General features: G+C 43.9%; 1 protein-coding gene across 3 annotated transcripts in view; it reads left to right on the top strand.

The window, feature by feature from the left end:
• The window catches only part of nrp1a (neuropilin 1a), a 165,739-nt gene that overhangs the window by 18,007 nt on the left and 122,278 nt on the right, over positions 1–25,454 (top strand). For all 3 annotated transcript variants that reach the window (XM_068007591.1, XM_068007576.1, XM_068007585.1), the window contains exon 4: positions 23,025–23,206. In XM_068007591.1, the coding sequence (XP_067863692.1) occupies positions 23,025–23,206 (182 nt within the window). The remainder of the gene's footprint in view (positions 1–23,024; positions 23,207–25,454) is intronic.

Genomic DNA, 25,454 nt, shown 5'->3' with positions numbered 1-25,454 from the left:
GGAATTCCTGCTCGTCCCACCTTTGGTGCCCCCCAACATACTGTATGACTGGAAGAGGCAGAAGTGGGGTCCACAAGAGTATCCCAGGCTGGTTTCGTGGCCTGAAATACTAACGGAAAACAGATTTTTCCAGGGGGAACTTGGCCTCTGTGGGAAAAAGGCCAATTTCCAATTTTAACCACAATCTTCAGCTGGACTTGCCAGCTTGCTGCCGAGCAGCTGGCTACTGGCACATATCCATGACGCCCAACGTCCACCTTGTGGGCGCCCCAGCTGTGCTGGTAAATTTGGCGGCCACTAAAAGTATGCAAATTGCCTCACCCCGGGAAATCTGATGGGATCAAGCATTGTTGTCTCAGGGATGTTGGAAGTCCCGCTCACCATTATTATGGTGGCAGAGCAGGATCGTGGGTTTCTGGGACCAATGGATTTTGTGCTTATAGCAATGATACTGTCATTGATTCTTCTAAAACTCTGAACCAACAGAACCACTTTTGCTTTTATCCCACAAAGTACACTAGAAAAATCATGAATGCTGTTACCAAAATATAAAAAGTAATGATGCTATGCAGATGGATGACATCTCAGTTATGCAGCACGTAAAGGATCACAAATGTCCAAACTGGGCACCCTTAGGATATAATAAAACTGAACGTTGGTGCAGCATTGATACTTTACCACATTTAGAAAATGATACTTATAAAGCATGGTAAAAATATCTCGGGGCAGAACAGTATCACTGCACTGATTACTTGTTCTTCAAATTCATTATTGGAGTCATTTGGCTGCTATCCACAATGGGGTATATTGTCATCTGTTAAAGATTTTTAGTGAAAAAGTAGACATGAGAATAAAGCAGTGTTTCCCCACGTTATTCTCATGTCTACTCTTTCACTAAAATAGTGAGCAAAGGAGATATTGTGTAGGTGTTCCAATTCGTGACGTTCACTTTTGAACACTTAATGCATACATACTACATTCCTGTGTGTGCTACTTTTATGCTGGCATTAACCCATTTATTTTAATTTCAACAGGTTGATGCCTGAGCAAAAATAACACACAGGCATGTAGTGTGAGTGCATTAAACATTCATTTGTGAAATTTGTCATTCAGATAATGAAGCAGCCCGTGCCCGTATGCAACAAGACCTGGACAACATCCAGGCTTGGGCTGATAAGTGGCAAGTCACATTCGTGCCAGACAAGTGCCAGGCAATGACCATCTCCAACAAGAGAGAGTCTAACCACCTCCCCTTGATATTCAACGGCATTACCATCGCCAAATCCCCCACCATCAACATCCTGGGGGTCATCATTGACCAGAAACTTAACTGGACCAGCCACATAAATATTGTGGCTACAAGAGCAGGTCAGAGGCTGGGTATTCTGCAGCGAGTGACTCACCTCCTGACTCCTCAAAGCCTTTCCACCATCTACAAGGCACAAGCCAGGAGTGGGATGGAATACTCTCCACTTGCCTGGATGAGTGCAGCTCCAACAACACTCAAGAAACTCGACATCATCCTGGACAAAGCTTGATTGGCACCCCATCCACCACCCTAAACATTCACTACCTTCACCACCAGCGCACCATGGCTGCAGTGTGTACCATCCACAGGATGCACTGCAGCAACTCGCCAAGGCTTCTTCGACAGCACCCCCTAAACCCGCGACCTCTACCACCTAGAAGGACAAGGGCAGTAGGCACATGGGAACAACACCACCTGCACATTCCCCTCCATGTCACACACCATCCCGACTTGGAAATTTATCGCCGTTCCTTCATCGTCGCTGGGCAAAATCCTGGAACTCCTTTCCTAACAGCACTGTGGGAGAACCTTCACCACACGGACTGCAGCGGTTCAAGAAGGTGGCTCACCACCACCTTCTTAAGGGCAATTAGGGATGGGCAATAAATGCTGGCCTCGCCAGCGACGTCCACATCCCATAAACGAATATAAAAAAAAATTCAGAAGTTCAACCTTATGCCTCAATAAAATTTCAATGATTTGAAACTAGAACTTGGCATTGAAATTAGTATTTGAACCTAGAATTGACCGTGTATACAGCTGATCACCTAAGTCATTGAGCTACACTAGCTTTTTTGAGCTCTGTGTGCTAAAAACATAGATGGGACTATGGGAATGTTACCCGTGGAATGCAGCTGATCAGGGTGAATAGTGTAGGCTGTAATGCTGGAGTTTTTGCTCTATTATCTTTGGTGGTATAATGAATTTCGCAGTGTCCTCTTCCTGGAGGCGTTACCTGTATCTGTCCATCTCCCTCAGGGCATTAAGATGGAGAGTTTATTACAGTGCAAGTTTGTGCATAGTCTGTTGGAAGGAATAGGCTCCCTGACTGACTTTTTCTCATTTCTGTTCTTATGTTCTCATGCATTGGCAGAAAATAACATCTCTCAGCATTTTGGTCCAACATAGCGATTTCAGCATTTCTCAGAGCATACTGGGAGATATTCTTAATACTCTGCTGGCTTTTTTTTTACTGCTTTTAATGAATGTGGATAAAGAGTCTTGGTCTTTGTGAAACACTGATGCTTGCTGTGCACATCCTGATTCTGCTGTGCCCTGGAAGTCTTTAATTTCTGTTTGGAGATAAATATCTACGGTTTCACATTGTGTGTAAGCTGGTCTGTATTTTATTTGTTGCTTTCCAGTTGATTTTTTACATAAACTAAATAAATAACTTGGAGAAGTTGGAGTTTTTGTAGGGTGGGGCTTGGGTGGCCAATGAGGAGAATATTATAGAAGTTGAGCTGGAAGAGATAAAGGTGTTATTGAGCATTTCAGGGGCAGTAGGGTTGAGGTTTATATTCCTCCGTGGCCTTGTCCCTTCTTCTCTGCACATCTTATAACACTACAACCAATCCTCCACCCCCCCCCCCCCCACCCCCATCATCCATTCTGTTCTTCCCATTCAGGTGTCTTGTTCATCCCCCTTTACCTTTGTCTTACCATTGGCAGCTGTACCTTCAGCTGCCCAAACCCCGTGTTCTGGAATACCAAGCCTGAACGCCTCCATTTCTGCAGCTCCCTCTTCTCTTTTAAAACCCAGCTCTTTGACCAAGCTTTTGGACACTCCTCCTAACATCTTCTTTGGCACGGCACCCATTTTTTTCCTTACACCACTCTGAAGTGCCTTGGGACATTTTTCTGTAATAGAGGTATTCAAAATTATGAGAGATTTTGATAGAGCAAGTAGGGAGAAACTGTTTCCTCTGGCAAGTGGGCCAGTAACGAGAGGTCACAGATTTGAAATAATTGGCAAAAGAACTAGAAGGGAAATGAGAAATGTTTTCACACAGAGGGTTGTTAAGATCTGGAACACACTACCAGAAAGGGTGGTGGAATCAGATTTCATAGGAACTTTCAAAAGGCAATTGGACATGTACTTGAGGAGGACTAATTTGCAGGGATATGGGGAAAAAGCTGGAGTATGGGACCAAATTGGACAGCTCTTTCAAAGAGCCGGCACAGGCACGACGGGCCAAATGGCCTCCTTCTGTGCTGTAAGATTTGATTCTATGATTCTATGAAATGTATAAGGGAGATGCATATCTATTGTATATATGTGTGATTTATAAATGCTTGTTGTTTTTGAGGTAGGGACAGAAATAAACCCTAATATTCGGTGATTTGGAGCAGGTCAGTGTGAGAACTTGCAGTTTCAATAATGACTGGGGATGTTAGGTAGAATTAATAATTGGTTCAAAAAGACTGGAATATAATCACTGGAATGTAATAAGACAATGAAGCAAAAAATCCTTAACTATTGTTTATAATACTCAAGTAGCATAGAATGCATCGGAGAGCGGGAATTTAGGGACTGTGCATGTTGGTTTGAGAAGGGGGTGAGTAGCAGAATAATTGAGCATTTCAGAGTCATTTTCCAGGGGCTACCTCTGGCTGTTTGTTGAACTTTTATGTTTGAGATTGTCATTTATGTAATAGTTCCATTTCTTCCATTCAGAGAAACATCTATGAAGAATTATCACTCTCCTCTAAGCTACTCATCGTGGGCATGCGATCCATTGTTATATTTGACTTTCTATGGGAATCAATCTTGCATCAAGACGAAGCAGCTGGTTTTTACCAAGTGATAATTGCAGCATTATTATACTGTTTCTTATTTAATTGCTCCTATTTATATTGCTGATGATGGCAGCTTGGAATTGCTAACGGTGTTGTATTACCTGATGTTAATCTTCAGTCTCCACCATCAGCAATAATTAAATAAAGCACTGCTGAATGGGAATACTTTTATTACCTCATTTGTATTTAATATTTATTTCATTTGTAACATGTCCCCCACCCCACTTCATTTCTCTCTCCTCCTCCCAAGTTAAGTTTCTGTCTTGCACTATTGAGTTTTTTTTTGAGAGAAATGATGGGTAAGTTTAGTACAGGAACAATTTTCAAAGACCCTGTTAAGACCGGTCCAGTTGGGGAAGTGACCTTTGAATAATAATATTGCAAAAGGTTGTTCTGTTATGAGCAGATGTGAATTGTCCAACTTCTTAGGTGCTCACAGGAAAAATAGATCTTGAAAAAGAATTGCATTTGGAAAGTGATTTTGTTTTATCCACAGCTAACTTGGTTTAGCTGGTATCAATGTATGAGAAAATAATTAAATGGCGATTATGGAGCAGTACCTTTACAGTACCATTAATGCTATGGTTACAATTTATCTTACAGCTGGGCTTAGCTTTCAGATGGGAGTGCATTTTACTTTGAGGATTTTCCAATTTTTTTGTCTCCATAGAGGCCTGTCGAGCCCTTTGTGTTGTTTCGCCATGGGATTTTAACTGTAGCACGACTGGAATATTTGTCTGGCTTCACAGTAAAATCCAAAAATCTGATCAGCTACCAATTCAACAGTTGCTTATTGTTCTAGCTGATCAGCAACATTGCTACTGTTCTACGGTGACATACGAGAAATAAGTTCCAATAAGGACTCTGACAGCCTTTGACTCCTTGGGTTGCCTTTATGGATTAGACCACATCAATTAAAGAAATTTTCCCTACTCTTTGTATTCCCGTCAGCACCTGGGTCCCCCATTGACTTTTCATTTGAATGCCGTTGTGCAGGTTTAAAAACTATTAGCAGCAATGCCTGACCTTCACCCTGCGGGGCAGGACACCCTGTGGAGGCGAATAACAGAAAAAATCGCAAAGAATAAGATCAAAAAGGTAATAAAATGTCAAGTGACTGGGCCACATTTAAATTATTAAGTGAAGCTTTCTGTCGCTGTTTGAACAATGGCACGGCAGGCCAGTAAATGCTACTTCTCTTCCTGTTGTCTTTCATGTTTTTTTTTAGTTATGTGGTGATATTTACAGCAATTCAGGTACTTTCTAATAATAGTCTTGTTTCAATCACGACACATTCACATTTCAGTCTCTACAGGAGGTACTCAGTGAGAAGTCATAGAATATGGAATTTAGTTCACATGTGAGTGAAAGCCACACAATTCTGACTTGTGTAGTTCCTGCTCACCATTTCATATATTCTTCTATCAACGGCTTGCAATTAGGTACTCAGGACATAGCCAGTGGTTTTTAACACAAGGAGTTAAAACCAAGTGCAGTATTCAGGTCAGGCAGGTTTAGAGGACGAGGGCATAATTGGACCAAGGTGGAGAGAGGAGAAAGGGAAGGTGGAAGGAAAGAAAAGAAAGACTTGAATTTATATAGCGCCTTTCACAATCTCAGGACGACCCAAAGTGCTTTATGGCCAATGAAGTATTTTTTTGAAGTGTAGTCACTCTTGTAATGTAGGAAACGCGGCAGCCAATTTGTGCACAGCAAGCTCCCACAAACAGCAATGAGATAATGACCAGATAATCTGATTTAGTGATGTTGGTTGAGGGACAAATGTTGGCCAGGAACAGAATTCCCCTGCTCTTCAAAATAGTGCCATGGGATCTTTTACGTCTACCTGAGAGGGCAGACGGGGCCTTGGTTTAACTTCTCATCCGAAAGACGGCACCTCTGACAGTGCAGCACTCCCTCAGTATTGCACTGGAGTATGAGCCTGGATTTTGTGCTCAAGTCCCTGATCAAGTCACCCCATCTGGCATTTTAGTTAAAAATTATGGGCAGGTATAGGTCCAACACACATGTGTTTTGACAACTTGCTGTGAAGTTAGTTTAAAGTTCTAACTCTTGATGTTTTAGCACTCGTCAACATTATAAGATAAATAAATGAATCCAGTCCTGGAAGGTGGCCTTGACACTAATCTCTGATAACAGGGGTACTCATGTTTCAGTTCCTTTCCAAACCTACTGACTTTAAGATAAATTTATATTTACAGTAGCAATGAGTGACAGAGACAGATACTATTTTGGAGGATTGGCTGAGTTCTGTGCACCAGGTGGAGTTGGAAAACTCTTCTAGTTCCTCTATTTGAATAAATTGCTAAAATAGGAGACCTCAGTACAACAAAAAATATTCAGTGGTCTCTATCTCCAACACAAGGGATAGAAGTATATATAATAACAGTGTTAACCTGTTACTTTTTGCACAAAATAGAAATATTACACAAGTACAATCGTCAAATTATTGAATTATGAAGGCAGGTTGGAGAAATTTAAGCTTTTTATACTTGCATTGAGGTGTGGCTGGAAGGAAACTTTGTAAAGGTATTAAATGAAATAGAATAGGTAAATTTGGGGCAATTATTCAAGTAAAGCCAAGGCAGTAGAACAGGAGGTACAAGTTAAAACTAATGAATGGTCAACTTAGGACTGATGTCAGGAAGAACTTGTTCAGTGATCAACATTTGGAGTTGTCCTTAGGTAGGGAAAAGGTGGCTGAAACCCTGGGTACAGTCATGATGACACATGCCAACCCAGAAAAATAACAAAAGCTGACCAATGGCTTCAAAAAGCTGACCCCCTCCAAAAAAAACCTTAAAATCACCCTGAATATAAGGCTATAGTTTTCAAAACAACTTTCATTACATTGAAAGCACAGTGTGGCATAGGCTTGTAACTCAAATTAAGGTATCCCAACATTCCTTAACTTGTATTGGAGGAAATAAAACCACAAGTATGTGAATGTCAGAAGGGGATAGGAGTGTTCAAGTCACAAGAATTATTTTCTAGGATCGTTCAGGGGCATGCTCCCCCAGAATACTTTGCATTTTACATTAAAAAGTGTACACTCTGGTTAATTTTAAACACTGTTTTAATTCACAATTAATAGATTTTTAATCTAAAAAATAATAGGAAAAGTAAATGACATTTGGTTTTTCAACAGACTAATCAGACCATCACCTCTCCCAAAATCTATCACAGCAACGATACTCCACTCCCTCTTGAGGTGAGGTTATACACTTGCGAAGGTCTGGGGAGTTGGGACTTACCCTTGAGAGTGATCTAAGATACCAGATCTGAAATAATCCAGGATAAGAAGCTTGAAAAAGACCCAAAACATCCATGCCACAGATGGCACAGCTCTGCCTCTGGCTTTCTGCCAACACTGACCTCAGAACACAGTTAGTTCCCCATGGTCATTGCCCAGGTGGGTGTGCCAAGGCCTGCAGAAATATTTGGTGGCATTTTAACAAGTGTAGGCAATCATACCGTGCTAGTTGCTGATCACCCTTGCATGCCTTTTTATGCAGTGCCACTGAAAGCATGGCGTGGGATGTGTTCGCCTGTCTTAGTGGTCCCTTTGGGTCGGGAAGCTGAAGAAAATCCACTTACTACTCTCTGCTCAGAATAAAATACAATCATTTTCAGCAATTACAAAGTTTATTCAGAAAATATTTTATAAGGTATATATCAAATTATATAAATAAGGGGGTGTGTGAAGTTGAGGTAGCTAACTTTCACTCTCTCACCTTCCTTCCCTACTGGTGAGAAAGCTCTTTAGTCAAGACTAAGATTGGGAGTTCATTGTGCATTCATTTCAATGGATCTGTAGCCTACTGCTTCCGGCATTTTGTATTAGTACACTGCACTTTATGACTTTGGCCTATTGTACCTATATTTTGATTTTTATTGTGGTATCTTGGTGGAAAGTGAAGAAGTGTTCTCCATAGCAACTCAGCAGGATCTGATATCAAACATGCCTGTATACAACTGGGCTATAAACGTTATATTAAGCAGGATTAGTCATCAGGGATGAATGAAGTAGCTGCAAGTTATTGTTTCCAACTTTCTATTAACTTGAAGGGAAACTGCATCATCATTTTATAATTGCAGACAGTCTGTAAGTGCACTTTCCATTATGGTTAGTTTTGGCCTCTTAATAAGCTAAGCTGCTGGAACCAGGAATTGTGCACAGTCACCCCACTGTTACACACAGGATAATAGATGGCTGGCAGTGAGTTACAAGACAGTAATTCAATCAAGCAGTTCCGATGACATCATAAACCACGAGAGCAAAGCTCAAGCAATTTTATGAAGGTCAGCAAAAAGGCGGAGATTGAATTACAGCCTTAAACATACCAGAAGCTACTTGTTATCAAATATAACATATACTGAATGGATTTTAGTAATTAAACTTTTTGTTGGTGTTTTTATATGGGGCTACAATTAGTCGGTGTAGAAATCACTCCATTTTTCATTTAAGGCATTGAACAACATTCACGTACCAGGCATACAGCAATTCTGATTCATTTCTTCATCTTTAACTCTAATCTGTAAATTTTCTATTCTACTTTTTAAAAAACTTTTTTGTTCTCGAGCAATGGGTATGCTGAGGATGGTTTCTGGTTGAGGCAGCATGACATAACTGAAAAGACAATAAAGCTGATAATCTGGGACTGGAAGTATATGGTATCACAAGACAGTTACGAAAGTATTCAAAGGTTATTTTGCAATGGGGTCGTGAGTTATCAAATAAATGATTCAGTATGTATTACATTATTTAGTTAAACAGTTTGATATTCACATGACATTCTACATAAAAAAGTTTTTGGTAAACATCTGTCAGTGAGGGTACTGGATCAAGATTTGGCATTGGGTGCCTATAGGGATTAATACCAGATGCGCAATGCTGCAGACAAGTCTGTTTGACGTTAGTTTAAGGTCACTGGTCACTGAAACCTGTGCAGTCTGTTAAGTAACATATTTGTTCTATATCTACTAAGTAAGGAGGGTCCAGAGAATGGGGCCGAGACAATGGAAGACTCTGCTACCGATGGTAGAGTGAAGGGTAGGAGGGGGTGGAGACCACACGGAAGGCCAGAGTCAGAGGATTAAGAGGTGCAGGGAGGAGATATAAGGCTGAATTGAAGGCAGTTGCAGTGATAATGTGGGGTAAAGGCCATGCAGGGATTTGAAGATGATGACAAGGAGTTTAAATTGGGGTACAGGGAGTCAGTGCAGGTCAGCAAAGATTGGACGATGAGAAAGTAAGAATTAGGCGCAGGATCAGATACAGGTGGCTGCATTTTGGACCAGTTGGTGGTGGACAAACAGGTGGCTAAGAGGAAAAAAAGGACCATGAATATTCCCACTCTCAGCCACAGTGGAGCCCAGTAAGTGAGTGCACGAGACAAGGCTGAAGTATTTGCAAGTGTTTTCAGCCAAAAGTGCCGAACGGATGATCCTACAAACATACCGGTGTCCAGTCAATTTAGTCAACACCACATTGGACACAGCAAAGGCTATGGGACCTGACAACATCCCATTGGTAATGCTGAAGATCTGTGCATCAGAGTTAGCTGCTCCCCTCGCCAAGCTATTCCAGTGCAACTATGACACTGGCATCTCCACGATAATGTGGAAAATTGCCCCCAAGTATATCCTATCCACAAAAAACAGGATAAATCTAACCCGACAAATTACCGTCTCATTAACCTCCTCCCAGTCATCAGTAAAATGATGGAAAGAGGCATCAAAAGTGCCATCAAGCGACACCTACTCACCAATAACCCGCTCACTGACATTCAGTTTGGGTTCTGCCAGAACTAGCCAGCTCCAGACCTCATCATATCTTTGATCCAGATATGGATACAAGAGCTGAACAGCAGAGAAATGGTGAGAGTAGCTGCCCTTGACATCACTAGAGGATTCTACCGAGTATGGCACCAAGGAATCGTGGCAAACCTAAAGTACTTGATACGATAGTTAAGGTTTTACACGACGCCTAATTATACTCTCCATTGACTTTAATGTTTCTGGAGAGTGGGGGGATGGGAGGTCAGAAAGTAGGCTATTGGAATAGTTGAGTCCAGAGGTGACAAAAACATGGGACCAAATCTTACTGGAAAGATAATGGCATGTTAACAACACATACCGTTATTAATGCGCATATCAACCAGTGGTTTCAGGAGATTAAGAGATTTGTCGTGAGTTGTGAACTTCCAGAACTTGCTTGTCGATTTATGCTCCGCCGTTTGCTTTGCACAAACAACATCTCGCCCTTAGCTTCCCCGTTATTTTTAAGAACTTGCTGGATATGCACATTAATTGCCCATTAAACTTGCCGCAGAAAGTTAGGGCTGGAACTTAACAACATAAGTACCATTGTAATGATGTGATAAATATTATTGCAATGCCAATCAACCTCTCTGGCCCAGAAAGGGAACAATTTAAACTGTTCAACCTCATTCCTGCAAGTTGTAAATTGTTGTTAGAGATTTTAAAAATGTCAAATTTTTAATTTTTTATTGTTTTTTTACTTTTCCTTGCTGTCTCTTTTTTCTACTTCTTAATCCAATCTTTCTTTCCCTCTCTTTATTTCTCTTTCTGAACTGATTTGACTCTAATTCACCCTCCTTCTCTTTCGTTCCTCGGTTTCTTTCTCAATCTTTAAATCTCATTGGTTAAGGAGATACAATGTTAGTCCCATCATTCACTAAGGTCCCAGATGTCCCGTTGCCTTAGCCTTGCCATTATAAGCTTGCACTTCCAGCAAGTTACAGCCCAAACAAATTTCCAAGTGAAGGGTGAAGGAAAAAGTCTAACTAACGGCATATGCCACGAGATGCCCCATTCCAGCGAGATCTGGGCCATGGATAAGGCTTTTAATGGTAGAGAGACTGAGGTGTGGGACAGGGAGGGGAGGCAGTTTTTCCCAGGTGGAAAGAGGCAGCCTTGATGATCGGAAGGATGTGGGGTGTGAAGCTCAGCCAAGTTCTCGCTTTTAGATATCGCTGATGTTGTATGCTATGCTGCTCAATGGTAGGCTACAGAACACATTGCATTTGCTGCATGACAGTGCTCAATTTGTAAAATCAGCAACTATATCCAGAACAGCTTCTATTATCTCCTGAGACAAGTGCTTTGTTCACTAGGTACCGCTCATGAAGTAACCTCTGTTTCATCATTGGTCCTGTGAGGTCAGATTCATGGAGTGACTCAACAGGATCCGTATCCTTATTAAACCTCTACTCACACAATAGCCAGGTCTTCTTATCAGTCACTTTACCTCTTCCTCATCCATGATCAGTTCCCTCCTCAAATTCATATATTTGTGTATAATACTGGTCTAGTGTTTGCTTCAAGTGGTATGACTGATGCAAAGTGTTGTAGTGATGGTATCATTACTGAAGAAGCAGATTCAATCTTTTGGACTTCTGACCTTTCTGCAAAAAAGAAAAAAACAGCATAGAACGCACACATGGACATTGTTATTACAAATTATTGCAATGGCAACAGCAGAGCATAAGCATTGTTTTTAAACAGATGAAAATCAGAATCTTTGGCACAGTGTGAACGTATGTGATTATCTGTGTGCATGCAGGGAGTATTGTAGTCTTCATAAACTTCAGTATTCCCAGGCCCTGCACAGCTTCCCAGCCTACGGTCTCCATTTATGTAAGAGGTTTCAGATACCACATACCACAATCAGTTCTTTGCCATTGGCACCTGTTGAAAGCCATCTTCTTCAGTGAAGAAAAGAACAGGATGTATTGCTTAAGAGAACATTTTGCATGGAGAAGGGATGCAGCAGCGTATATCTTGCTAGAAAAGCAGAGTATTTTAAGATTTCAGGTCTTTATACACATAAAGAATATTCATGTAACATATTTATCTGCTGTCTCTTCATGTATGTGCCTTATGCAACCTATTGTAATATTCTGAAATATCCTCATTACCTGTCCTTCCATTTTCAGCATGTTAGTGGATAAAATTGGGTTTACGATAGTCCTTTGTAAACGTATTCAGGCAAACATGCTGACACTCGCAATCTCCTTGGTTAGCCATTCGAAGCATTGTGAGACAATTGACATTCAGTCCGTATGTAGCCCTTGTAAGAGAACTGACAGTCATCTTCATTGCTTAGTCTGTCATGGCTGTTGAACCAGTTGTTTGTATGGAGCCTGCCTTTCAGAACTGTAGACGGCATCAATGCATTTCCTTGACACTATCAAGAATCACATGAAGGGACCCCTCAGTGAAATGGGCCTTTCTGCATCTGATTCCTTCTACCAGCACTCCCTATGTGTGCACTCCTTAGCTGGACTGATGCACTTATTTGTCCATTACGATAATTAACAAGTCATTTGGTGCCATTATTTCAGACACATCCTGAGCAGCTACTCACTTTTGCATTGGTTGTAATGCATGCAACCTCCAACAATGCACTAGGGGTAACCTTGTACATTCCTGCAAGTGCACCAAAAAATGAGAGGAAAAAAATGAACTCTCATTAATCAACATATAGTCAGTGGACTGAGTAAATTGAACCTCTGTGGAATCATTATCAAACAAAATAATATAGTTTTGTTCATGATCTTTGACTTTTGCAGGATATGAACTTATATATGTTGTACTTGAGAATGATAGATTTTTAAATAACTATTATAGTAATGGAATAGCATTTTTTTAGAAAGCAAATTTATTGCTTTATTGAATTAAGACATACTATTCACAATCATGTTGCTTTTAACTCCTTTGTAAATATTGCTGAGCAATTTCTCCATGACTGGTATTATTATGCAATTTATAAAATAATACTAGAAGAGGTAATGTCGTTTTTTTTTTGCATTATATATTATTACCAATCTTCCTGCCTACTTGTCCTTCACACCTCTCCTACTGAGAAAGCATTCAAGCAGCCTGCTCCCAGGCTAATGTCATCAATGCCCCTGTAGTTAGCTACCAGAATGCATTATTCAGGTAGATTTCTCCCTTCTGATTCCTAACTCCTCCCCCCACCCTCCCATTTTTGATGGCTGGAGAGATACCACAGGCTCCACCAGACAGGTCAGAAACTGAGCTGAACGGAGATCACATCTATGTTCCTTTCACTTTGTGACATTGGGCTATAAATTGGGCTGTGTAGTACCTGTTTTGTAGGCGCTACGCAGCCTCCTAAGGACTCAAAATGGTGTCTAGCAAGACGTGCGCGGACACCATCATGGTAACGGCATTTGCGCATGCACAGATAACGAACGTCGGCAGCGTGTAAAGTAAGGAGAATATGCTTTATATCAGTGTGCAACGCTGGTTTAAAGAAACAGATACGATTTTGGAAGTCAACGCTCCAGCCAATGCACAGCTGAACAGGTCGTAGATGGCCTGGAGGACCCCTCACCAACGCTATTTAAAGAGATCTCGCAGGTGTTGAAGATTAGTTGCTGGATTATTGCTTCTGGCTGTTGGTACAATTGGACATGTTTGTTGAAGCTTCTTATACTTGGAGAAAGTTGCAATATTATATAGAGAGTGGTCTGGCAGGTCCTGCATTACTGTTGGTGGCATTTACAACTGTGTGCCGAACAAGGTTTCTGCCAACCATGGGTGGCCTGTTAGGCCTCCCGCTGAGCATTGAACTGCATGTGATGAGACACTGGGCACAAGTGCGCAGGAGCCGGGGTGGGGGGAACAGATAATGGAGGGCGAGGTCGCACAGTGGTTCTGCTGTCAAGGAGTCAGGTGATGACTTTGATGGGCCAGACTACAGAAGAAGGCTGACGGGTGTACACCATCAAATGGTTGGTGCACTGGGAAGCCTGTCAGAAAGCCCTGGGCTGGGAGGGCCCAGCTTCAGACTGCACCATCTCGGCATGGGCTGCAGCAGTCTGGACTGGCTGGCTGACAGGCAACAGCAGGGGCACTGGCAGAGTGGCAAGGGTGGGAGCAGGAATGCTGTCATTCTGAGAGAGGACAGCAGGTTCGTCTTCCATGGTGCCACTGCCACTCTCCCGGAGAGGCGCCTCAGCAGCCTCGGTGATCTGCTAGAGAACAGATTGCTGGTGTGCTGTGACACCCTGGAAGCCCTGTTCCACAGTGGTACCCACAGTCACGATAGCAGCAGTCTAAGCCTGGAACGCAGCAGTCTGAGCTTCTGGGAGCATGCACAGAGACCACGTCAAGCTGTGACGAGAGGGAGGAGGAGGTGCAGAGCACAGAGCAGAAGGCCATATTCAATGAGGGCCTTCAGGGACCAATTCTCTTACCGCAACATGAGCAAAGATCACCCGACGGCTGCGGTTCACGAAAGAGGTAGCAGAGCAAGGATAGCATTGCCTATGGCTGTGAAGGTAACTGTGGTGCTGAACTTTTACAGGTCTGGATCCTTTCAGGCCACTGCTGGTGATATGTGCAACATCTCGCAGTTTGCAGTGCACTGCTGCATAAGGGAGGTCACTGAGGTACTGTATGAGCTGCGCAACAGATTCATAATGTTCCTGCTTGACAGAGAGAAGCAGAACGAGTGAGCACGAGGGTTTGTTCGCATTGCAGGCTTTCTCATGGTGCAGGGAGCCATTGCCTGCACGCATAAAGCCATGCGTGTTCCACATCTTAACTCGGCCATATTCATGAACAGAAAGAGGTCCCACCCCCTCAATGTGCAGCTGGTGTGCGGCCACATGCAGCGCATCATGCAGGTCAATGTCCACTACCCTGGCAGCAGGCATGACGCCTTCATTATGCGGCAGTCCAACATCCCACCTATCTTTCAACCGGCTCAGCAAGTCAAAGGCTGGCTACTGGACGACAAGGGCTATCCCCTCATGAGGTGGCTCATGACTCCGGTCAGGAATGCACGCACATGTGCAGAGCAGGCGTACAATGAGAGCCATGCGGCCACACAAACCGTCATCGAGGACACCGTAGGAGTCCTAAAGCAACGCTTCCGCTGCCTGGACCATTCTGGAGAAGCCCATATTACTCAGCTGAGTGGGTGTCAAGATTCGTCGTTGCTGCGTGCTGCACATCCTCGCCATTATGAGGGAACAGCCCTCGCCACGCATATCAGGCAGGACCCTGAGCCAGAGGAAGAGGAGGAAGAGGAGGAAGAGGTGGAGGATGAGGAGGAAGTGGAGGAAGAGGCAAGGAAGCAACAAGGTGCACAGGCCCTGTCTGCCCCTTTGCGTGCTTACCTTATTAATGCACGATATCAGTAACCTCAACGACACCTCCCAAGTCACCAACAGACCTACGCTCTCCACCTGTCCTCTCCCACATGACCATCAAATCGTCGTCCTTGTGATTACACATTGCTTCCCCCCCTCGGCTCAATGCAGAAATAAAAACCACCACCAACTGTGACTTCAAATTCAAATTTATAAACTTACACATGAAATCATGTATATCACATTACACTATTCACCCTCGTTCATTCCCTTAGTGCCTTTCGTTTGTGTGCCTTTTCCTTTCCTGGTGCTCCTATGAGGTGCATCCCCAGTGACTGGAGCATGGGTGGTGGAAGGCTGCTGGCCTTTAATGGAGGAGTGTGCAGATGGCTGTGGAGGACGACCTCAAGCAGCCCTGGGCTGGGAGGGCCCGGCTTCAGACTGCACCATCTCGGCATGGGCTGCAGCAGTCTGGCCTGGCTGGCTGACAGGCAACAGCAAGGGCACCGGCAGAATGGCAGGGGTGAGAGCAGGAATGCTGTCATCCTGAGAGAGGACAGCAGGTTCGTCTTCCATGGTGCCACTGCCACTCTCCCGGGGAGGCGCCTCAGCAGCCTTGGTGATCTGCTAGAGAACAGATTGCTGGATTGCTGTGACACCCTGGAAGCCCTGTTCCACAGTTGTACCCACAGTCACGATAGCAGCAGTCAAAGCCTGGATCGGAGCAATCTGAGCTTCCAAAGCAGCTGTCTGAGCTCCAAATGAAGCATTTGATGGCATCTGTTTGTGCTGCAATGGAAGCCGAGACATCGGTCATGGATGCTGCATCATGGTGGGTTCCACAGATATGCTGATGGAGGTGACCACCCATTACGTGGGAAAGGATGGGCTTCAAGCTCTGTGCAAAGCCCTGTGCCAAGTTGGAGCTGGACTCCTCCGTGCCCCTTGACATTGTGCGCAGGCTTTCAGACAGGCTTTCCAGTGCACCAACCATTTGGTGGTGTACACCCGTCAGCGTTCTTCTATAGTCTGGCCCATCAAAGTCATCATCTGACTCCTTGACAGCAGAACCACTGTGCGACCTCGCCCTCCATTATCTGCTCCCCCCGCCCCGGCTCCTGCGCACTTGTGCCCAGTGTCTCATCACGTGCAGATCCCTCCGCTAACCTAACCCCTAAAGTCCATGCAGTGTCAGTATCTGAGTTGGTGGATGTGAGGATCAGATCAAGTGATGGTGCAGTTTCATTGGCCCCGATTTTCAAAGGAAATTGCGGGTGTGTTGGGGGCGGGGGCGGCCATGAAAATTGGGGAAATCCCGAGTGGGTGAGGAAGCTGGCTCCAACCTACCGACTTCTGGGATTCCTACAGACGCGCCTGTGTGTACGTGCGCTGAAGTCCCGCCGGCAATTAAAACCGTCAGGATGATAGTTAAAGAACCAAATTGAGGTACTTAAAGTACTTTATTTCTGTCACAGTAGATAGTTAAAATGATTTTAAACTTACCTGGGCGGCTTTCCCACAGCTTCCGATTCATGCCAGGCATGAAGGGCCGGATCAGTCAAAAATAAACAAAATAAATTGAATAAAAACCATTGCACAAAGTTAAAAAATCAAAATAAACCTACCTTTCCATCTTGCTCCGATGTCCGATGTCTCTCTCTCCGATGTCCCCCTCTCCCCCCAATGTCTCCCTCTCCGATGTCCCCCTCCCCCCTGATGTCCCTCTCCGATCTTCCCCCTCTTGCCCCTGATCTCCCCCTCTCCCTCCGATCTTCCCCCTCTTGCCCCCGATCTCCCCCTCTCCTTCCGATCTTTCCCCTCTCGCCCCCGATCTTCCCGCTCTCCCCCCTCCTATCTACCCCCTCTCCCCCTCCCGATCTTCAGCGCCCTCCTCTCTCTGTTCCAACACCGGATGACGTCGCTCTCTCTCCCTTTTTCTGCCCCCCCGCCCGGCGTTGCAGCTCCTGTCGGCAGCCAGGCTGTCAATCAGGGGCTGCCATGGACAAAACCTGGAAACAACTTTAATCACCATCAATTACATCGCCATGGCGTTGGAAAAGGTACGTTTTTTTAATTCAGGTTTGCCACGCGCACCTTCACCCCCCCGCTGCCAACCTGCCACCATCTCAAAATTGAGCCCATTGTCACTGTCTTCCACCTCCTTCACCTCAGACAGTGCCGGCTCCAGTTCTTGGGTATCTGCAATGACAAAGGGAGAGGTGTGGAGCGGGGAGAGGAGCAATTAAGACGTGAGTGCTGACACCATCTGCAGCACATGAGTCAGAAAAGATTGTGGGATGAGGGAGAAGTGGGAAGCCAGAAGGTGGATTTGGTGTGCAGAGACCCTCATCGTCAGGACCTCCAGCGCCGCCAGTGGCCACGGCCGCATTGACGGTCCACCCAATCATCCGCAGCACGGTCTTCTCTGTGGGGGTGAGGACATGTAGGGGTGTCTGTCCTCCGTCCGTTCTTTCCTATTGCCGACTGTTATGCGCCACCTTCTCCTGCAAGACAGAGGGTAGTGTGTCAGTGAGTACCCTGCAAGATGTTTGGGAGATGTGCCTGTCATGGTTGAATAGCTTCCAGTGTGTATGACCTGTGAGTTGTGGGTGTGTGGCTTGCAAGAGCGGTACTGTGTGAGGGTAAGATGCAGCATCCGAAGTGTAGCTTTGCTTATAGATGGGCAGCGTTTCTTGGTGGATGGGTGAGGGGGGTTGCTGTGCGTAGAGCAATGGTGCAGTTGGTAGGATGTGCCACTTGAGACTCACCTTGACCACTCATGTCAAATCATTGAACTTTTTCCTACACTGCATCCACGTGCATGGTGCAGTGCTCCTGGCATTCACCTCCAGGGCCACTTCCTCCAACTGCCTCCGCAACTGGTGTCTGGAGGGTCTCCTGCCACCCTACGGGTACAGGATGGCCCTCCGTGTGTCCATCTCCTCCACCAAGGCCTCCTGTGCATCACCGGAGAACCTCGGTGTACGCTCTCTTGCAGGTCCAGCCATTCCACTTGTCTTCCTCCACCGATTACCTTGACCTGCACCTCCCCTTTATGCGGTGCAGGTTGCTTTTAGGTAGTGCTGGCCACGCCCCATATCGAGCCCTCTGCTGGTGCGTGCAGCCACTCAATGGTACGGGTAGCGCTGGCTGCACTCAGGAATCAGGTAAATGACCAAGCAGCACAAATCTCATGTGCTGCCTGCATCGCACCGACCGGGCGTGGATTAATCGCACACGGCGACCCCCGCGCCCGGATTCAGGGGTTATTGAATTTAGCTCCCATTGAGTGTGAGAGTTCTAATCCTCAGTGACACCATCCCACTGTGAAGGTGTACATTGTAAATCCAGTTGATGTATTGAAGAACTGGTGTGACTTAACTTGTATTGTTGGCAATAGGATTACCATTACCACCGCCAACACTTTTCCAATTAAAAATAGATTAGAAATTGTTTAAAAGACTGCAAGATTGTAATGTAAGCATGGGGAGGGGTTTCTGAGATGACAGCTTAAGTGGTTTATAGTCACAAAGCTTTGGGATCGCACGACAGTCTAAAAATTCTCACGGTAGCAGCTTTGTATAAACATTCTTCCAGTTTCTCCATATCTCTTATAGCTGTCAAAATTTGATATGCTGCTGACTATCATCTGCTTTTGCCAATGAAATTTTGTGCTTTGTGTTTGTATCTTTGGCTTCTGCTACACCTACCTCCACTGCCACAGTTCTGCAGCATATCTCCCTTTGCCACTACCAATTACTGTCATTTTCAGCTGGTATCTCATGCTTCTGTTGAGTTTTCTTTTGCTTGTCCTCATCTCCAGCTGTTGCTATTGAGTTTCCTCTGCACGTCCAACATCATGTGACAGGAAGTGTCTGTTTATTTACAGTATTCGAATTAAATGACTGTCTTGCGAAACAATCCTGGGACAGTTTAACCAAAAAGTAAAATATGTTTTGTTCAAAATTTTCTTGATCATATAACATATTATTTACAGAAAATATGTTCTAAGGTTGTGATACAGTTGAGTGGTTGCAGATGATTGTGAGAGTGCAGCTTGTGAGGTCTGAACCCTGAGGTTGTGTTCTAGGCTTGTGGCAAACTATCAGCGATCTGTCATTTTATATAACACACTAAATCCTCACGACAGCATTCTCTGATATACCATAACAGACTCCCCTCTATTACAGGAAACCACACCAAGCACTCTACAGCTCAGTCCTTACACTCCCTGCTATAACATGTCTTTTGTGTGATCTCTAAACATGGCACGGTATAAATGATCTGCTGCTTTTAGAATTCTGATCTTTTTTTGACGTTTTGTTTGGTTATGCTCAACTTTTTTTTTTATTCGTTCACGGGATGTGGGCGTCGCTGGCAAGGCCGGCATTTATTGCCCATCCCTAATTGCCCTCAAGAAGGCGGTGGTGAGCCGCCTTCTTGAACCGCTGCAGTCCGTGTGGTGACGGTTCTCCCACAGTGCTGTTAGGAAGGAAGTTCCAGGATTTTGACCCAGCGACAATGAAGGAACGGCGATATATTTCCAAGTCGGGATGGTGTGTGACTTGGAGGGGAACGTGCAGGTGGTGTTGTTCCCATGCGCCTGCTGCTCTTGTCCTTCTAGGTGGTAGAGGTCGCGGGTTTGGGAGCTGCTGTCGAAGAAGCCTTGGCGAGTTGCTGCAGTGCATCCTGTGGATGGTGCACACTGCAGCCACAGTGCGCCGGTGGTGAAGGGAGTGAATGTTTAGGGTGGTGGATGGGGTGCCAATCAAGCGGGCTGCTTTATCTTGGATGGTGTCGAGCTTCTTGAGTGTTGTTGGAGCTGCACTCATCCAGGCAAGTGGAGAGTATTCCATCACACTCCTGACTTGTGCCTTGTAGATGGTGGAAAGGCTTTGGGGAGTCAGGAGGTGAGTCACTCGCCGCAGAATACCCAGCCTCTGACCTGCTCTCGTAGCCACAGTATTTATATGGCTGGTCCAGTTAAGTTTCTGGTCAATGGTGACCCCCAGGATGTTGATGGTGGTATACTGTGTTAGTTAACTGCAGCACTGTTCCATGCAGCTCACATCTGATTTTCCGTGTTATATTTCTGTTTTCATACTTCAAGGTTACTGACAAGACACTTGTAGAGATCTAAAGATGTTCCTCCATTTTTCTGAGGTCACCTTTACTTGTGCGCAACTCTGCCGAGCCCACTACTGTGCTGGTGACTTTTTAAATAGTTAGTGATGTTCTAAGGTACCGGGGAGTGACGAAGCAAATCAGATCAGATAGCATCACGTGACAGTCACAAGGGTGCTACTTATCTATTTTTTCTAGTGCGATATCAGATGTTTCACTCTTGTTTATGTATTGCAGTTCGTTCTGTCAATACACAGCAGTAATTGCTCAGAGCTGTTCGTATGTGACTGGAAAACATCAGCTTGATGTTTACACTTTGTTACTACCAAGCTGCAAAAGCCACGATTTCCTCGATGTATAGCATAGGGCTGAATGTGTAAGGTTTAGCTCCCGGCAAAGAGCCGCGCCACCAGCAGTGCATATCAGGAATTTGGGCAGTGCCTCATAATTTTCTTTCCATGAACAGAACAAACGTTCCCAAATACCACAAATGCACTCCCAGCAGGCGAGGCTGCATTCCAGCAGTGCAATCTCGTAAGCTGGCTTATACAATTCATCGTAAAAATAATATTTCCCTTTCTTACGTACACGCACATACACACACGCACACACACATGCACACATACATACCCACACATAGAGACACACAAACATACGCACACAAATACATACGCACACACACGATGAGTTTGGCTTATTTTAAAGTAGCTGCTTATTGATTTGTGTGGACTATATTTGAAAACATTGATTTGTAGGACTAGAATAGCAACACATGAGGCCGTCACAGTATAAGTGTAATAGCTGGTCAGATTTGGTCTTGTAAAATAGAGGGTAGTGAATCTTTGGAATTTTCTACCCCAGGGAGCTGTAGATGCTTAGTTGTTGAGTATATTCAAGACTGACATCGATGGATATTTGGACACTAAGGGAATCAAAGGATATGGAGATAGGGCGGGAAAGTGGAGTTGAGGTAGAAGATCAGCCACGATCTTATTGAATGATGGAGCAGGCTCGAGGGGCCATATGGCCTACTCCTGCTCCTATTTCTTATGTTCTTATGTTCTTTTAATTATTTAATTTTCCATTAACATTGACAAACTGGGTATAGAAATGTCCACAGTAACACTTCTGCCCCATCGTCACTGCTGAGCTGACAGGTGGGAATTTAGTAGTAACACAGAAAAAAGAAAGATTTATTAGCACCTTATTACATCTCTCAGAAAGTGCCTTACAATGAATTACTTTGAAATGCAGTGACTGTTGTTGTGTAGACAATGTAGCAGCTATTACAATAACAACAACTTATATTTATATCGTACCATTAACATACAAAAATGTCCCAAGGTGCTTCACGGACGTTGACAAAATTGACACCAACCCAAAGAAGGAGACATTGGGAGGGGTGACTAAAAGCTTGGTCAAAAAGATAGGTTTTAAGGAGGGTCTTTAAGGAGGAGAGAGTGATGGAGAGATGGAGAGGTTTGGGGATTCCAGAGCTTAGAGCCTAAACAACTGAAGGCACGGCCGCCAATAGTGGAACAAAGGGAGTGGGGGATGCACAAGAGCCCAGAGTTAGAGGAACGCAGAGTTTTCATAAGGATGTCAGACTGGAGGAAGTTACAGAGATAGGGAGGGGTAAGGCCATGAAGGGATTTGGACACAAGGTTGAGAATTTTATATTTAAGGAGCTGGGTGACCAAGAGCCAATGTAGGTCAGAGAGCACAGGGGTGATGGGTGAGTGGAACTTGGCGTGGATTAGAATGCAGGCAGCAGAATTTTGGATGAACTGCAGTATATGGAGGGTGGAGGATGGGAGGCCGGCCTGGAGAGCATTGAAATAGTTGAGTCTGGAGGTAACAAAGGCATGGTTGAGCATTTCGGCAGCAGATGGTCTCAGGCGGGGCGGAGACGTCCAATATTTTGGATGGCCTGAATAGATGGTCTCAGTCAATGACAAAGAAATCATAAGTTAATTTTGTCACTGTGAGCTCTCCCTCTAACTCAGTGGGCAAATGCAATTTTTCATGCAATACTGAACTATACAGACCAGGTTCCTGGTCTGTACTGAGATAGCCAATCTCAGCCAGCAGAAGGTGGGGGCATTACACTTATCCTCAGTGTCCCTGGACTAGGGAAGGGAAAAATTGTTCAAGGTCCCTGCTCCAGATTAGTGTCTAGTGATATGACTCACCATCCTGTTGATATTGCCTAAACTGGCACAGCCCGAAACTCAGACCTTCCTGGCCTGTATGACTCAGTATCACAACATGAGCTGCATTTTTCCTGTTAGAAGGTGTGTTCATATGGATGCCAGATGAGGATAGGATTGGACTCAACTTTGATGCCTCCCATGCTTAATGTCCGAGCTCAAATTTGTAAAGGACTTGACTTTTGAAGAATAGCTGGAAGGCTGTGCATTTGGCCTTCAGTAGGATGAATTGAGGGGTAAGGGAAGAAGAAAAAAAATGGAGTTACCTTTCAGTTTCTGTTGCAATTTTGGTTTGTGGTAATTCAGGTATCCACATATCAGACGTATAGAACAAAAAGGAAAGGGAATAAAGGTTATTGAACACGTCAATAGTAGAATTGTTCTCATTGAATTCCCTGTATTTACCCTCAGGTACGATTATGTGGAGGTACGAGATGGTGGAGATGAGAAAACAGCACTACTAGGCAAGTTCTGTGGGAAGATTGCACCTTCTCCGCAGATCTCCACAGGACCACTGCTGTTTGTAAAGTTTGTGTCTGATTATGAAACACATGGAGCTGGCTTCTCTATCCGCTATGAAGTTTTCAAAACAGGTTGGTTGCACTGACTTGGTTGCAGTATTCCCATTGGTTTTACAACAATTGGGCTGAAAGATTCACAGTGATCTCAAAATTAGTATCATCTATATATTATTAAAAATCTTAGGGTGCACACTTACTGCCTGCAAAGCAGTTACTTCCGATTGAACTACAATAAGTCCAACTCCAAATGAGTAAGTTTTGACAGGCCTTCCATTTGCACTAATAAATGTTAAATTGAAATGTAAATGGATTTGTAAAGGACTTGACTTTTCAGTTGTTTGGCTCATCCTCAGTTTGTTCAAACAGTAGAGTGATATGCCTTGATGCCAAAGCAAATGTGAGATGAAAACGCTGTTAGTAGGTCCTGTACAAGGACATTAGGCCCATAGCCTTTTCTCATTCACATAACATCTGTGACTGATCAAAAGTGCCAGAGGAATTTTTATGGGCACTCATGCAGCTTTCACCTCTTGGCACAGTTCCTTCTTCAGTTTTCACATTCACCTTGGCAGGCCTCAAGACACTGTCACCATTTCCGATAGACAGGAGCTCATTCTGGTAACTAATAATGTTAAAAATAATTCTTTACAAATGCATGCAATTCTAGTAAAACAAGTACAATTTTAACAAATTGGTACCATACTTTAGTCTTCTTAACATTGTAATTGGTCTGTCTGAGGTTACAATTAGAACTTACATTGGGAGTGATTTTAAACCCCAAAAATGGGTGGGTTGGGGAGGGGTGGGAGTTGAAAATAGTTGTTTTTTGGGCCACGACCGCAACCCGGCTTTATTTCCGGGTTTAACGTCGGCGCATAAAAGTACAGGCTTCCCACTGGGAATGCAGAGTCCAAATATTTTGCGGTTGCGACCCAAAAAAACAACAATTTTCAACTCCCACCCACCCCCAACCCACCCGTTTTTGGGGTTTAAAATCACCCACATTAAGTTCAACATAGGTTACCTCTTGTGGTATTATGAACCTGGCTTTAAATGCATATACAAACAGTGAAGCTGAAAACAAAGCCAGAAAGATCACATTGGCATTATTCGCAGAATTACTAAGGAAATAGTAACAATGATGCACCCACAGGAGTATGACCTTCTTCCTTTTCTATCTTTGCATATTGCTATAGAATTAGTTCAAAGGTACATAGACTGTATTTGAAAGCTAGTGAAATATGTACCAACACAACAAACTCTTCTTAATTTCCTAGTAAACATCTATGAGCAGTACATGCCAGTTAATCACTATCCAGTAGATGCCAGTATTTGTTTAAAGGAACCTGTGATTAGGCATTAATTCATTCCATCTATATAAGGTTTTATAGGAAATATTTAGGATAGCTGGGAACTTTCAGAATTGCACCATATTCTAGTGCATTGTACAGTAAGAACGAGTGAAATGACTCCCAATCTTTCTACATTAATTTTCTAAAGCACCAAGCCCTTTCTACCTAGTCAATTTCTGTGCCTTGCATGTGCGCTGAGACCTTGTCCTTCTGAACCTCAAGGTGAGCGAAATACAGAAATTCTCAGGTCTTCTTCCTATATAGAGCCAGAAGATACTATTTTCAGTACAAGTCTTGTCCAGTGAGGGCAGAATCCAACCCACTATTCAATTAACTCTAACCCCCAAAAACAATAGTCTGATTTCTGTTTGCAGGTCATTCACCCTGTGGTTTTGTGTCCTGGAGTTTCTCATAAACAGATGTATAGTTGGCATGGTCTCTGATAAAACTTTGCTGCACTTGCTGCTATACAATAGTTTCAGTCTTAATGAGTTCAACAGGACAATTATACTGCTCGCATAAAACCCCTGCTGTCAGAGATGGGATAATGACTTTAATTCCAGGACATTTATAGAACAAGTTTCTGAGAATAGGGTTTAGTACAGATATTTTTTAATGGTTTGCTTAATAGGATCGTTTAGATAAAAGCACTGTTTTGGTTACCAGGAGGTTCCCCCATTAGAGGCCTGCACTGTACTGCTTGTAAAAGTTCATTGAAAACGATGATGTAAAAACCAATTCCAGCTATTTTTACTGCCTTATATAAGTTATGTTGGAATGCTAGAACTGAACATGTGAGGGTAGGAGGTGACCTCCTAGTAATAGTGCTTCTCTTGTACTTTTTCTTTGCCCTGGTTGAGAAGCCTCGAGTTTGTTTGCTATCCCTTTATGACTCAACGGTCAATAGAGGATGATGCCAGGATTGCAAATACTTCTTAGAGAAAAAGCTTAGAGTCAAAATTTGATTG

This window comes from Heptranchias perlo, chromosome 2, assembly GCF_035084215.1.
Source record: "Heptranchias perlo isolate sHepPer1 chromosome 2, sHepPer1.hap1, whole genome shotgun sequence".
Classification (NCBI taxonomy): Eukaryota; Metazoa; Chordata; class Chondrichthyes; order Hexanchiformes; family Hexanchidae; genus Heptranchias; species Heptranchias perlo.
The sequence above is the reverse complement of the archived record's forward strand: the minus strand, read 5'-3'. Positions and strand labels throughout refer to the sequence as shown.